General features: G+C 38.9%; 1 protein-coding gene across 2 annotated transcripts in view; it reads right to left on the reverse strand.

Annotated features, from left to right (window-relative positions):
• Positions 1-12676, reverse strand: part of ATP8A1 (ATPase, aminophospholipid transporter (APLT), class I, type 8A, member 1) — a 290919-nt gene that overhangs the window by 95064 nt on the left and 183179 nt on the right. For both annotated transcript variants that reach the window (XM_006877299.1, XM_006877300.1), the window contains one exon: positions 9857-10029. In XM_006877299.1, coding sequence (XP_006877361.1) covers positions 9857-10029 — 173 coding nt within the window. The remainder of the gene's footprint in view (positions 1-9856; positions 10030-12676) is intronic.

Raw genomic sequence — 12676 nt, forward strand, 5'->3', positions numbered from 1 at the left:
ACATTGATCCCGTTGTATATCATATCCTTGCCATAGTTACAATCCCTTCCATGCATCATTGATCAACCAAAGGGTATAGCCCACAAGCCTGCCCCCCTGTTGTCCGCACACCGCCCCTCTCTCCCTCCAGATCCAAATCTATAAAAGGAGTCTTGGTGTGGCATGCTGTAGGATAAGTACTGGACCAAAAGGTTGGTTTGAACCACAAGGTAAGCAGTTCAAACTCACTAGACACTCCTTGGAAATCCTACAGGGTCACTATGAGTAGGAACAGACTCAATGGTATGTAACAACTATCTACAAAGAACAAAACTGTCATTACGAGGATTAAGGTTTGCCTGCCCCAAGGCATGGTATTTTCTATCACCTCATATGCATGTGGAAGTTGGAAAATGAATAAGGGAGACCCGTAGAAGAACTGATGCATTGAATTATGGTGTTGGAGAAGAATATTGAAAAGACCATGGTCTGCCAGAAGAACAAGCAAATCTGTGTTGGGAGAAGTACCATCAGAATGTTTCTCAGAAACTAGAATTGCCAGAATTTGTTTCTCATACTTAGGACATGTTATCAGGAGGGGCCGATCCCTGGAGAGGACATCACGCTTGGTAAAGTGGAGAGTGAGAGAAAAAGGGGAAGACTCCTAACACGATGGACTGACACAGTGGCAGCAACAATGAGCTCAAATGTAACAGTGATGTTGGTGATGGCTCAGGATCGGCCAGCGTTTGCTCTGTTGAGCAATAAAATCACTATGAATCGGAATGAACTCCATGGCACCTAACAACAACTTCTACATCATGATTATGTTTGAATGCATACATATGTATGTATTTTATTGAGCAATGGATACAGTGTGAAGGCAGGGATTTGATCTTTTTGAAGTCCACTGTTCTATTTCTAACGCTTATAAAGGAATCTAGCTCAGAGTGAAGAACTCTTGGAGGGCACAAATGATTACTTGACTACTAGACCAAAGTTTGGTGGTGTGAACTCACCTAGATGTTAAAGGTTCAATATTTTAACCATAAATGTTAAAATATTATGTGACATTTTGCTGAACCCTTCTTTCATAAAATGCTCCCTTCAAAGTACACATCCATTGTTTTTCACTCATTTCTTGTTTCTCTGTTCTTTTTGTAATATGTCTTTTGGTTTCCAAGAGCATCCTTCCCCTACGATGTTGGTCTCTCCTTTCTTTTTCTTCCATGTTCTATAGCATCCTGGAAAACCATTCTTTACTCTTTCACCTGATCTTGACCCCAGGGACTCTATCTAGCCTGGATCAAAACCCACCAGGCTTTTGACGTGCTCTAAGTTGGGTGGTTCAGACAAATTTATTAACTAGGAGGTCATCACTGGAAACCATCATGAGTTTACAGAGAACCAGTCATGGCAAATTAACTGCTTCCAAATTAACAGCAGGCTCATTCGACTAACGGATCAGAGAAATGCTATTGATTCCATATATCAAGAGCTTAGCAAGTCAGTAACTGAGAGGTTTTATGTCCCTTTAGAACTGAATGAGAGTGGTGGTGGTGGTGTGCTGTGGAGTCAGTTCCAACTCATGGTGACCCCGAAGAGGGTTTCCAAGCTGTAAATCTTCACAGGAGCAGAAAGCCTCATCTTTTTCCCATGGAACGGTTGGTAGTTATGAACTGCTGACCTTGAGGTTAGCAGCCTGACTCATAACTACTATGCTACCAGAGCTCCTTGAAGGAGTGTAGTATCCATCTATTATGTTGGGTGTTGTTGAGCTGGTCTGACTCACAGTGAACCTACAGAATGAAGCACTGCTCGATTCTGCACCATCTTCATAATCGTCATTGTTGCAGATATTTTATCTATCAATCTTGTTGGGGGTCTTGCTCTTTTTCATTGACCTTCTACTTTACCAAGCATGATGTCTTTTTCCAGGGATGGTTCCTCCTAACATTTCCAAAATATGAGTTAAAATCTCATCATTCTCACTTCTAAGGGCCATTCTGGTTGTACTTCTTCACTGTCTATCAGTTGGCCATACTGTGGTGGCTTGCATGTTGCTGTGAATCTGGGAACTATGCTACCAGTGTTTCAAATACCAGTAGGGTCACCATGGTGGATGGGTTTCAGTGGAGCTTCCAGACAAAGAACAGATTAGGAAGAAGGAACAGACAGTCCACTTCTAAGGGATTTGTAACTGAAAACCTTATGGAAAGCAGTAAAACATTTATCCATTGAGTATGTGGTTTGTATACAACTGGGAAATAAACTAGAGTGCTGATTTCATTGATTTATAAACAACTGCAGGAAAGCCTGTAGTGAAATGCTACAGAACTCTGTGCCTGAATAGTGAACAGAAAAGAATCAACAAGACTTTGGATATAGGTATAGAAAATATGCTTACCTTCTTTTCTAATAGTAAGATACAAATCAGAGACAACAAATTTGAGGTCAGAAAAGGAATTTTGTAATATCTTTTATGTTGTTGTTGATAAGCACTGTCGAGTTGGTTCGGACTCATAGAGACCCTATACAGGGTTTCCAAGGAGCAGCTGGTAGGTTTGAACCACTGACCTTATGGTTAGGTTGTAAAAACAAACAAACAAAAAAACTGAAATGAAAAAAATATAATTAAGGAAGGAAGGTGATAGAAATTCAGATAGCACGTATATTTGGGGAGCTACTGCAGTTCAAGTTATACAAATGTGTTTGTTCCCTTTGTGAAGATTTACTGAGGTGGACACTCATGCTTTACATACTTTTCTGAATAGGCTGACTCTATTTCATCAGAGTTATATGATCGGCAGTTGTGATTTGTATGTATGTGTACGTTGTGATAGTTGTGATGTGGTTTAGTTGAGTCATATCTAAAAACTATATACCATGTTGGATTTCAGTGGGATGCGGTAGCATTTCGATGGTTCATGCATTTTGAGTTGTTAAGTGCCACTGAGCTTTAGAGTACTTCTGTTAAATATTAGAATCTAGCAGCTGCTTCAAGGGAGAAAGGCGAGCCTTTCTGCTCCTGTAAAGATGTCCAGGTGAGGAAGCCCTATACAGCGTCACTATGGGTTGGAACTGACCAGATCACCACCGCTGTTAAATAGGAGTCCTGGTGTGGTGCTACAGGATAAGCACTAGACTGCTAACCCACCAGCTGTTCCTGTGAGTAGGAAATGACTCAACAGTACTTAAGAACAACAAAAACACTATTAAACATGCCCTTCACTGGTTGTGCACAGCATACTTGGTTAGTAGGCTGTAACATACCCATGCAGTTTCCTTAATACTACCCAGTAGAGCTGTAATAGCAAACGAGAGGGACAGAGCTGAGCAGCTGATTATTATACTAAAGCAAAATGTGGGCATTTTATGAAATTATAAAATTTATTCACTGTGTCCTCTTTTAGCCATATATGTCTGAAAGAAGTATTCTCTCAACATTTCCAACATTTATTCATATTTTCTTGGAAACAAATATAGGGTTGACATTCATTAACAGTTTGTAAGTCTTTAAGTCTTTCAAATCCAAACATCTGCTTGGCATCCAATGGTATACACATCCCCCCCCCGACCCCCCTTTAATGGAATGTCTGTTGAGCATTTATTAGCTTCATTTGTGCTTTATGACTACCTTTTAAATAGACCATTTATTTAGAGAAATTCTTAAAGACAATCCTAAAAGATTCAAGAAGATCTGCCTTGCCCCTTTTCGTAGTGCGTTCATACTATGACAGCAAGCCTTCGGTGTCCCCTCAGAGCTCTTTTTGGAGGACTGCTTGATCATGCTAAGGTGAAAGGTTTTGCCTGGAATGCCACTCCCAAGTGACAATGCTCACTGGAGTCAAGTGTTTTTATTTTTAATACACTATGGGGGAAATAGCCTAAAAGGGGGTTAAACTTTGATTAGAGATGTTGCAAGTCGGGAAAAATGCTTACTTCAATTTAACTTCTGCTTTTGAGAAGACATGAGTACATAAATTATGTAGAAGAACGGTGATTACTAGACAGTCTAAAAGCTGGAGGCTCTAAGCCAATTTTCAACCAACTGTCATAGAACGTAAGTTTCAAAATATGTTTAAACTAAACTGACAACTACAGAAAAAATGTAAAATTCTGTGAAAGGCTGGGTTATGTGAACTGACTAGGACCTTAGAAACCACGTGCTAGTTAACACACAGCAATACTTCACTGCAATGTTCTCACTCTCTTCTGGGGGTAATATTAAGAGGTAGAACAGATGCTTCCACAAATTAAGCTGATTCAAGTAGCAGAAAGACTACTCCCATGACAGAGTGGCCAACAGAAGTTAGGTTCATCCAAAAGCTGAAAGAGACACAGAGGTCGTCTGATGGAGAAGCTTTCAAGATGGAAGGAGATAACCCAGGAAGAGAACATGCATGGTGTACGGGCTTCCCACTCCTCTGTCAGACAAGCTCCAGTCTGATCTGCTTTATATATCCCGCTTCCCTGTAGGGCTGAGATGACTGTTGTGTTCCAGTCTCCTCACTTTGCAAGTCAGGTAATCTAACCAAGACCAGGTAGATTACAGCAAAGTGCCATGGGGTAAAGCTGGAACACGAATTTGGTGACTGTCCAGCTGAGATGCCTTTATACCAATTATATGAAAGTGGCAAGGCCTTAGGACATAAAGAATCTGTCACTGAAATAAGAAATTATCTGGTACAGTGCCTCTCCAGGATAGCTCCTGACTAACTTTGTACATAGCCTTCATGTAAATTTTAGAGCACGCTTTCTCCCTACTCTATCTGTTGTCCAAGATGTGTACAATTATGCCTGTTTGTGGATATGAATATTTTTTTCTGGAGGAGATGGTCCACAGTTTTCATTTGTTCTTCAAAAATACCTGTAATCACCCTGGTTGATAAGGTTTATGTGTTTGAGCAAGAGAACAGAAAGGAAGAAGAAATACAAAGGAGTTTATGTTTAAACCAGGAAACCATTAATACTACCCTAAAATCCAAATTCATGTTTCCTATACACTTGCTCAAGAAGCTCTGGTAGCATAGTGGCTACAAATTGGGCTGCTAATCTCAAGGTCAGCAGTTCAAAACTGGGAGAAAGATGAGGCTTTCTGCTCCTGTCAAGCTTTACGCCTCGAAAACTCTATGCAGGGTCGCTATGAGTCACAACCACGGCACATCATCGTCAACACCAATACCACCAACACCAAATACTTGCTCAGGTCATGCAGGTAAATGCACACAATGATGAACACAGAAAAGCCACATAATATCTATGAATATATACTATTTGCTAGACTGATGAGGACAGATTTCATTATTATTCTTGGGTTTTACATACTTAAAAAAAATTAATAGAGGTCTAACATACAACCTTCACTTTGTAAACCAATACCAGGACTCCAAAGCCCTGAGTAATTTTGGGGTAGGGGATTAGTTCTGTCTCTGAAGAGTCCCTTCAGAAAACAGCGGTGAGTAAGAAACATAATAATAACTGACTGAGAACAACTGTTTCTTTCAATTCAAATGTAGACTCTTCAGGGAAAACTCTCATCTTTATAACTCTATTAGGCAAACACTAAAAACTGCCTTCTGCCCTTTATGCTGATAATGTCAGGGAAGAAAGAGGCTGATGTAATACTGAAGATGGAGCTAGTATCTAGGGCCTCATTATCCATTACGGGAAAGCTGTTCCCTCTACTTGTACTGTAGCTATGGCTAAGCAGAAGATTGCAGGGGGAGATCAGATTCGGAATTATCTTCATGTGTGAATGGACTAGAACTAGACTGGAAAGTAGTTTAAATTTGAAGGAGAAACCTGAAAGCCGGAATGAACTTAAATGACTTTTAGGAAACAGAGCCATACTGTGTTTTGAGATAATATTCAATATTTATCTGGAGTGTCTTATTTTATAATGGGGCAAAATCTAGAATTTCCTGAGGCAAGGAGATTGTAATCATCTGAAAAACATTGAGTGGCACATTGGTTTAATTATCAAGAATGATACGTAGAATCAGCTACTTATTCCTACCCAGCAATAGAAGCATTATCAGGGAAATTATACTTAGAGGTCAGTAAACTAAATGACAAGAAGACAGTTGGTGCCAATAGTGTAAATTCCAAGAGGCACCAGGCCAATGTTTCTGGTGCCAAGAAGGTTGCACAGACATAAATCCAGCAGTGCCACTGATGTAATTATGGGCTTAGACCAATTCCTTAGGCTAGGCCAAAAGATGAACCACAGCCCTTAAGGGAACAAAGAGAATATGAATGTAATTAGAAGATAAAAACTGAGGGAAGATATTTTACTTTAAAAAAAAATGGATATATATCTATATACACATTCACAAACACATATATAAATAAATAATAAACCCAACCTAAAACTCTAAATAAAATTCAGTGTCTGAATAGGGACTTTCAGGGTCCTCAAACATGCATAAAACAGGACCCAGGGAGGAAAGGGCCACACACATCTTTACAAGCTCAGTTTCAGAGCTGAGCTGCATGTGCAGACTGGAGTCTGATTCTCTCCCAAGGGCCTGGGGCCTGAAGGAGCCCCGAGCTCCATGTGACTTGTGAGTACCCAGAACAAGGATTTCAGGAGGGAATTTCACAAGCACAGAACATTTTTTTTTACTCTACTTTCTAGTTTTTCTCTCCCTCTGCTATTGTTTAATTCTGTTGTTCAACTTTTTGAGGAATGGTGGGAGGTACTGAGTTTAGCAATGCTCTAAGAATGAGTCTCAGCTGCAAAGATTGTTATGAGGAAAAGTGGCCTACCACATCTTTCAAACCACTTATGGTTCTCTGTAGCACAAACCAAGACAGAAACATGAGGGAGACAGGCAGAAAGTCTTATTCCTCTTTGTATGTTCAGCATCTATGCCTGGCATAGATGTGCAGCAGGTGCTTAAGAGCAATGGAACTGAACTGATCATTTAAGTTGGAGGAGGCTTCGTGCCCTAATAGGAGCCAACAGTAATGCCATTTCTGTGCCTTGGAGCAATCTTCTGTTGATCCTTATGACCCCAATTAGTAAAAATGAGTAAATGAGCAAAATAGCATAAAATTATCCTGATGGAAGAATGTCAGAGCTGAATATTACGAAGACTCTATCAAGAGATTAACACAGAACCATTACGAGCCTCCACAAAAGCAGATTTTAAAAGGCATGCAGATACTAAAGTGCAAATGAGAACGTCAAGATGAAATTATTTCTAACTCATTCATGATTTTAAGTAAAGTGCTTTATTTATTATTAATATTAAACATCTGTACAATGTATTGGCCAAGGACTTTAAAATAATATTATGTTCTTAATACATGCCATGGAAAAGAAAAAGAAATTGTATAACTGAAATAATTGGATTCCTGAGAACAATAAGCAAGTCTTAGTTCTCTGAGTATGATATTTTGTAAGCTGAAATGATGCTTATAAAGAATACTTACTGAGTATGGTTTCAATTATATTTCAGAAAGAATATGTCAACTGAAATTTACAAAATATCTATAAGGTATGGCTTCCTAGTTTTGGGAAAACTATATATATATGTTGTTTTTGTTAAGTGCCATTGAGCTGACTCAGACTCATAGTGACCCTGTGTAGGGTTTCTGAGGGGCAGCTGATGATATATTGAAAGTTTTTGATATTTTAAAAACTGTTTTATATGCTTCCATTTAAAAGGTATTTATTAATAAAAGAAAGTTATGTTGTTGGTTTTTTTTATTTTAAGGAGTCCTGGTGTGGCACTGTAGGAAAAGCACTGGACCACAAGGTCAGTGTGAACCAAGAGGTCGGTGGTTCAAACTCTTCAGCCACTCCTAGGAAACGCTATACAAGGTTGCTATGAGTCAGAACCAACTAAATAGCACTAACAACAACAACAAATGGTTTTTATACCTATTTTTGTCAAACAGGACCTATTCACTTAAATATCACATATATATACACCTGTAGTCCTGGTGTAGTGCTGCAAGTTAATGCGCTGGACTGCAAGGTCGGTTGAACCGCAAGCTCAGTGGTTTAAGCTCACCAGCCGCTCCTCAGAAACCCTATACAGGGTCGCTATGGGTTGGAACTGACTCCACAGCACTTAGGGCATAGTATATTTAACAACAACATAGGATACTTAAGTGAATTTAAAAAGCACTTAAAGTGAATTCACTCTATATAGTTAGTTATCCATATATATAGGATGTTTAAGAGAATAAACCCTGCTTGACAAAGACAGGTATAAAAAGCATCACTTTCCTTTATTAATATATAGCTTTTAAAAGAATATGCTTTCATTGTATTAAAAATATTGTTAAAAAACAGATTCTAAAAGTTCTTAAAAAACCCTGGTTATGCTTCTTTTCCCAGGAAAAGATTTTGTTGTTGTTGTTAAGTGCCATCGAGTCAATTCTGACCCATAGCAACCCTATAGAGTTTCCAAGGAGCCGCTTGAACCAAGGTGAGCTTGAACCACTAACCTTGCAGTTCAAACGATGTTGCAGTCTGACGCATTAGCCCACAGTGCCACACCAGGACTCCAGGAAAAGACAGCATATGTTAAATGGCTATCCTGGGCCCAGTCTGACTGGCTGATAAAATGAACTAAATGGATGGCCAAGAGGAAAATCCTTAGGTTGTATAGTGACCATAAGGGAACAGACTTGGAGTAGTCATGAATATGCTTTAGATTTTGCAAAGATGTTTAAACAATTTAGAAGAAATGGGGAAGATACCATGACAAGAAAATTCAGGAAGAACTGGAGCTAAATATGCCATTTTATGGATTAGGCCTTGATAATTCAGCACAGATTTTAATTTAGGATATTGGCAATACTATAGCGGACGATGGACAGTATTGTCAATGTGGAAAATGATCTGAGTTAGTGCATCAATCACACCCTTCCCCAAAGGATATCCTATCAGTAGGATCAAAGATGTAAGTGTAGAAAACCAATCTGCTGTTGTTGAGCTGACTCCGACTTATTGTGACCCCATGTGTGTCAGAGTAGAACTGTATACCACAGAGTTTTCAATGGTTGATATTAGGGAAGTCAATTGTCACACTTCTTTGGCCTCAAATTGTTCCGTTAGAAGCCCAATTGTTAACCAATTGCATCATCCAGGGATTGGATAGAAAATGATGTTGTTAAGTGCCTTGGGTCAGTTCTGACTCAGGGTTATCTTCTATATAGTGGTTCCAAGGAGGAGCTGGTGAGTTCAAACTGCCGATCTTTTAGTTCAACCTAACCTTGTGGTCTAATGTTTCTCCTACAGTGCCACACCAGTACTATAGAATACAGAACCCTTAAAAATTATTCCTAGATGGAAATGCAGACAAATAATCTAATTTAAAGACAGAAAATGATAAAACTGCTGACTCAAATTATGTACAATAATGCTTAATAATTGTGACACCCGACTTACAAAAACTCTGCTAACAAATTCTGTCCTACTATGTGATACATCAGCCTTGGGTGATTGAATATATAACCTTACATTTGCAAATAAATTCTACATGGAATAATTTCAAGAAGTTTTGAAGTCAAGAACTTAGGATCACTAATTAACAGAGGGCAGTTGACATGAACTGACAGAGGGTATTTCTCCACATGTATTTACCTATGCTGCAAATAAAGCCATGAATATAGTAGAGCATACCATATTCTTTAGTGATAACTAAACACCTTGAAGGAGTGACAGGCTGGACTTGGGATCTAAGGACCGTAGTAGTCCCAGGAGACACCAAAGTCCACTGGTATAACACAGTCCGCAAAGACAATTTCCAAGATCCAACTTTGGTGAGTAGCGACTAGGGTTTTCAGTTAAAAAAAAAAAAAAAATTCAAGGCACTCTTCAATGAAGTCTGAAAATATAAAGGAAAGCTGAACTCACCTGCAGCAAATGACAGCTTTGCATGACAAAGCTAAGTCCAGGAAATTCTGTCGTACTCCAAAGGTTAAGGCATACTTGAGGGTCTTCCCATCAATTATAAGAGCAAAATCATTCTCCTTCCGAAGAGCATCACCAAGGGTGTTACAGTGCTGATTGAGAGTTTCCCTTGTGCCCTGTAAAATGAAACAAACAAAAATATACCCCAAGATTTATCCCTATTTCTTCTATTAAGATGATTTATGGAGATACTCAATAGCTACATTCATTTCTTTTTCACTCTTTGTTTCAAATTGCTTTCACATATCTCCATTCATTAGATCCTCAAGATGATTTCTTAAAAAGGATTGGATGAATGTTATCAGAAAAACAGTTATTCCCTTGAAGTCACACATCCGTTCCTGGCAGGGATGGGATGAGATTGTAAGTCACCCACCCATTCTTGTTATCTCCCGCCTTCTTAGCTTGTTATTCTAACCACACAACCACAAAACTGAAAACATTTTTTAGTACAATATTTAGATTAAAACAACAACAAAAAAGAAACAGACAAAAAAGCTCTAATTCACTAGCTAGTCAAAATTGCTTATCCCTGAATTAAGGGAAAAGCTGGAGAATATAAATTAAATAATTTATGGGTATTCTTTGAAAAGTATCCAGTGGTATTGGATTTTAATTCCTAGTAACTGAGATAGGAAATGCTGTATCTTCAATCTCTTGCCACTTCAGGCGCTGGCTTCTACACCTTTAATCACAATTTCATGATACTTTATTGAGGATAGTAACATGTAGCTTGGTAAACCTGGTGGATCAAATAAACAAACACACACCCCCGCTCCCACCAATGAAGAGTTCTTTCTAGCGCCATGTGTGTGCATGTGTGCACATACATCCCAAAACCCTTTAATGTCAAGGAAAACTTTGCTCATCTTGGCTATAAAGAGGGGATGTATTTGTCTCCCTCTGTTCAAGAATGCTTCTCCAGTTCTGCAAAGAGAAAGTTTCTAGATGGTTAGCTTTTCTCTCTAAATCCTGTAGATAATTTCTAGTGGGAAATAACTTCCTGCTTCACAAAAGCTCTAACACTGGTTGTGCACAAGGAAACAGATCAATTTCCCTCTGATTATTTTTCTGAAAGCCAATATCTGCAGTTATTTATAGAATAAACACAAAAATACATATTTATATGTTGCTGTTAAGTGCTGTCAAGTTGATTCTGACTCATAGCAACCCTGTATCCAGCGTTTCTGAGGAGTGGTCAGTGAGTTTGAACCGACAACCTTGTAGTTCAAACCAATCTGGTAGTCCAGTGCTTATCCTACAGCACCACACTAGGGCTCCCATATATTTAGAAACATAATTCTACATTCATACATCAAATATACCTATAATCCCCATACTATTTTACAGAATGCATTTTATTATATTCATAGGAAATATATTACTGTTCCAAGTTGAGAATGTGGCTGTCAAGTTGCAGCTTTACTTGTACAGAGAGGGAAGCAAAGGCATAGCTGATTAAATTTTTATATTGGAAATTGTTGAAGGTGTTTCTGCATTTTTATTCAAATGTGATTCTAAGTATGTTCTGGAATTTCAGAATCTGTTTATCAAAATAATAAAATATGCTACACTGTAAGTCAGATTGCCCAATTTCTCCTTGAGTGAAACTTTACTTAACGCTTCCCCTGTTCCCTGTTACACACCTAGTAGCACAAAGGACCAACATATAGCAGCATTCTTTGCTAAATTTTCGGTTCACACTTCACATGGGGGTGGGGGTGGTGTAGCTGTTCCAGTTTATAGGTCTCACCCTCCTATTTCCTGCTGAAAATTTTTGGCCCAAGATAAGTTACAAAAGGAGTTGAAAATTCTTTAAATTTTCTGTTGGTAAAATTCTGTAAGCAAAATTTACCAATGACAATGTATAATACCCTGAATTGTCTTAAAAGTAAATTTACATAGATCAATTGAATGAATCAACAAGTAAATCAGTGATCTGATGAAAACAACAACAGCAGGTTAACATTTAACATGTATTATACACGGCTAGGCTCTACTCAAGGGTTACATGTTAAAGCACATTTCAATGAACACTTGTTAAATCTTTATACAGAATCCTGGGTGGTGCAAAAGGTTAATGGCACAGAGACTAACTGAAAGGCTGGAGGTTCAATTCATCCAGGTGTGCCTGGAAGGAAGACCTGCGGACCAACTTCTAAACAATTCGCCCTTGAAAAGCCTATAAAGCATAGTTCTAGTGTGATGTGCCATGAGTAGGAGTGGATTTTAGGGCAACTGGTTATTGGAACAACCCAATGAAGGAGGCTCTTCTATCAGCCCCAGTGTACCAGTAAGAGAGATAAGACAGAGTTTAAACTCCTGGCTCAAGAATAAATGGCTACTAAGAAGTGACCACCACTCGTCTGTCAGTTTGTTGTACTGTTGTGGCTTGTGAGTTGCTGTGATTCTGAAAGCTATGCCTCTGGTATTTTAAATATCAGCAGGGTCATCCATGGTGGACAGGTTTCAGATGAGCTTCCAGATGAAGACAGATTAGGAAGAAGGAGTGACGACTCCTTCCAAACATTTAGTCACTGAAAACCTTATGGATAACAGAGAAACACTGCCAGATATAGTGCAGGAAAAGGAGCCCCTCAGGTTGGAAGGCACTCAAAATGCGACAAGGGAAGAGCTACCTCCTCAAAGTAGAGCTGACCATGATGATGCGAATGGCGTAAAGCCCATGGGAGAAAAGCCTGCAGGACCTTCATCTGCTGATGGGCACAACTCAGAATGAAGAGAAACAGTTGTAAACCTCCA

The sequence above is a fragment of the Chrysochloris asiatica genome, unplaced genomic scaffold (genome assembly GCF_000296735.1).
Source record: "Chrysochloris asiatica unplaced genomic scaffold, ChrAsi1.0 scaffold00465, whole genome shotgun sequence".
NCBI lineage: Eukaryota > Metazoa > Chordata > Mammalia > Afrosoricida > Chrysochloridae > Chrysochloris > Chrysochloris asiatica.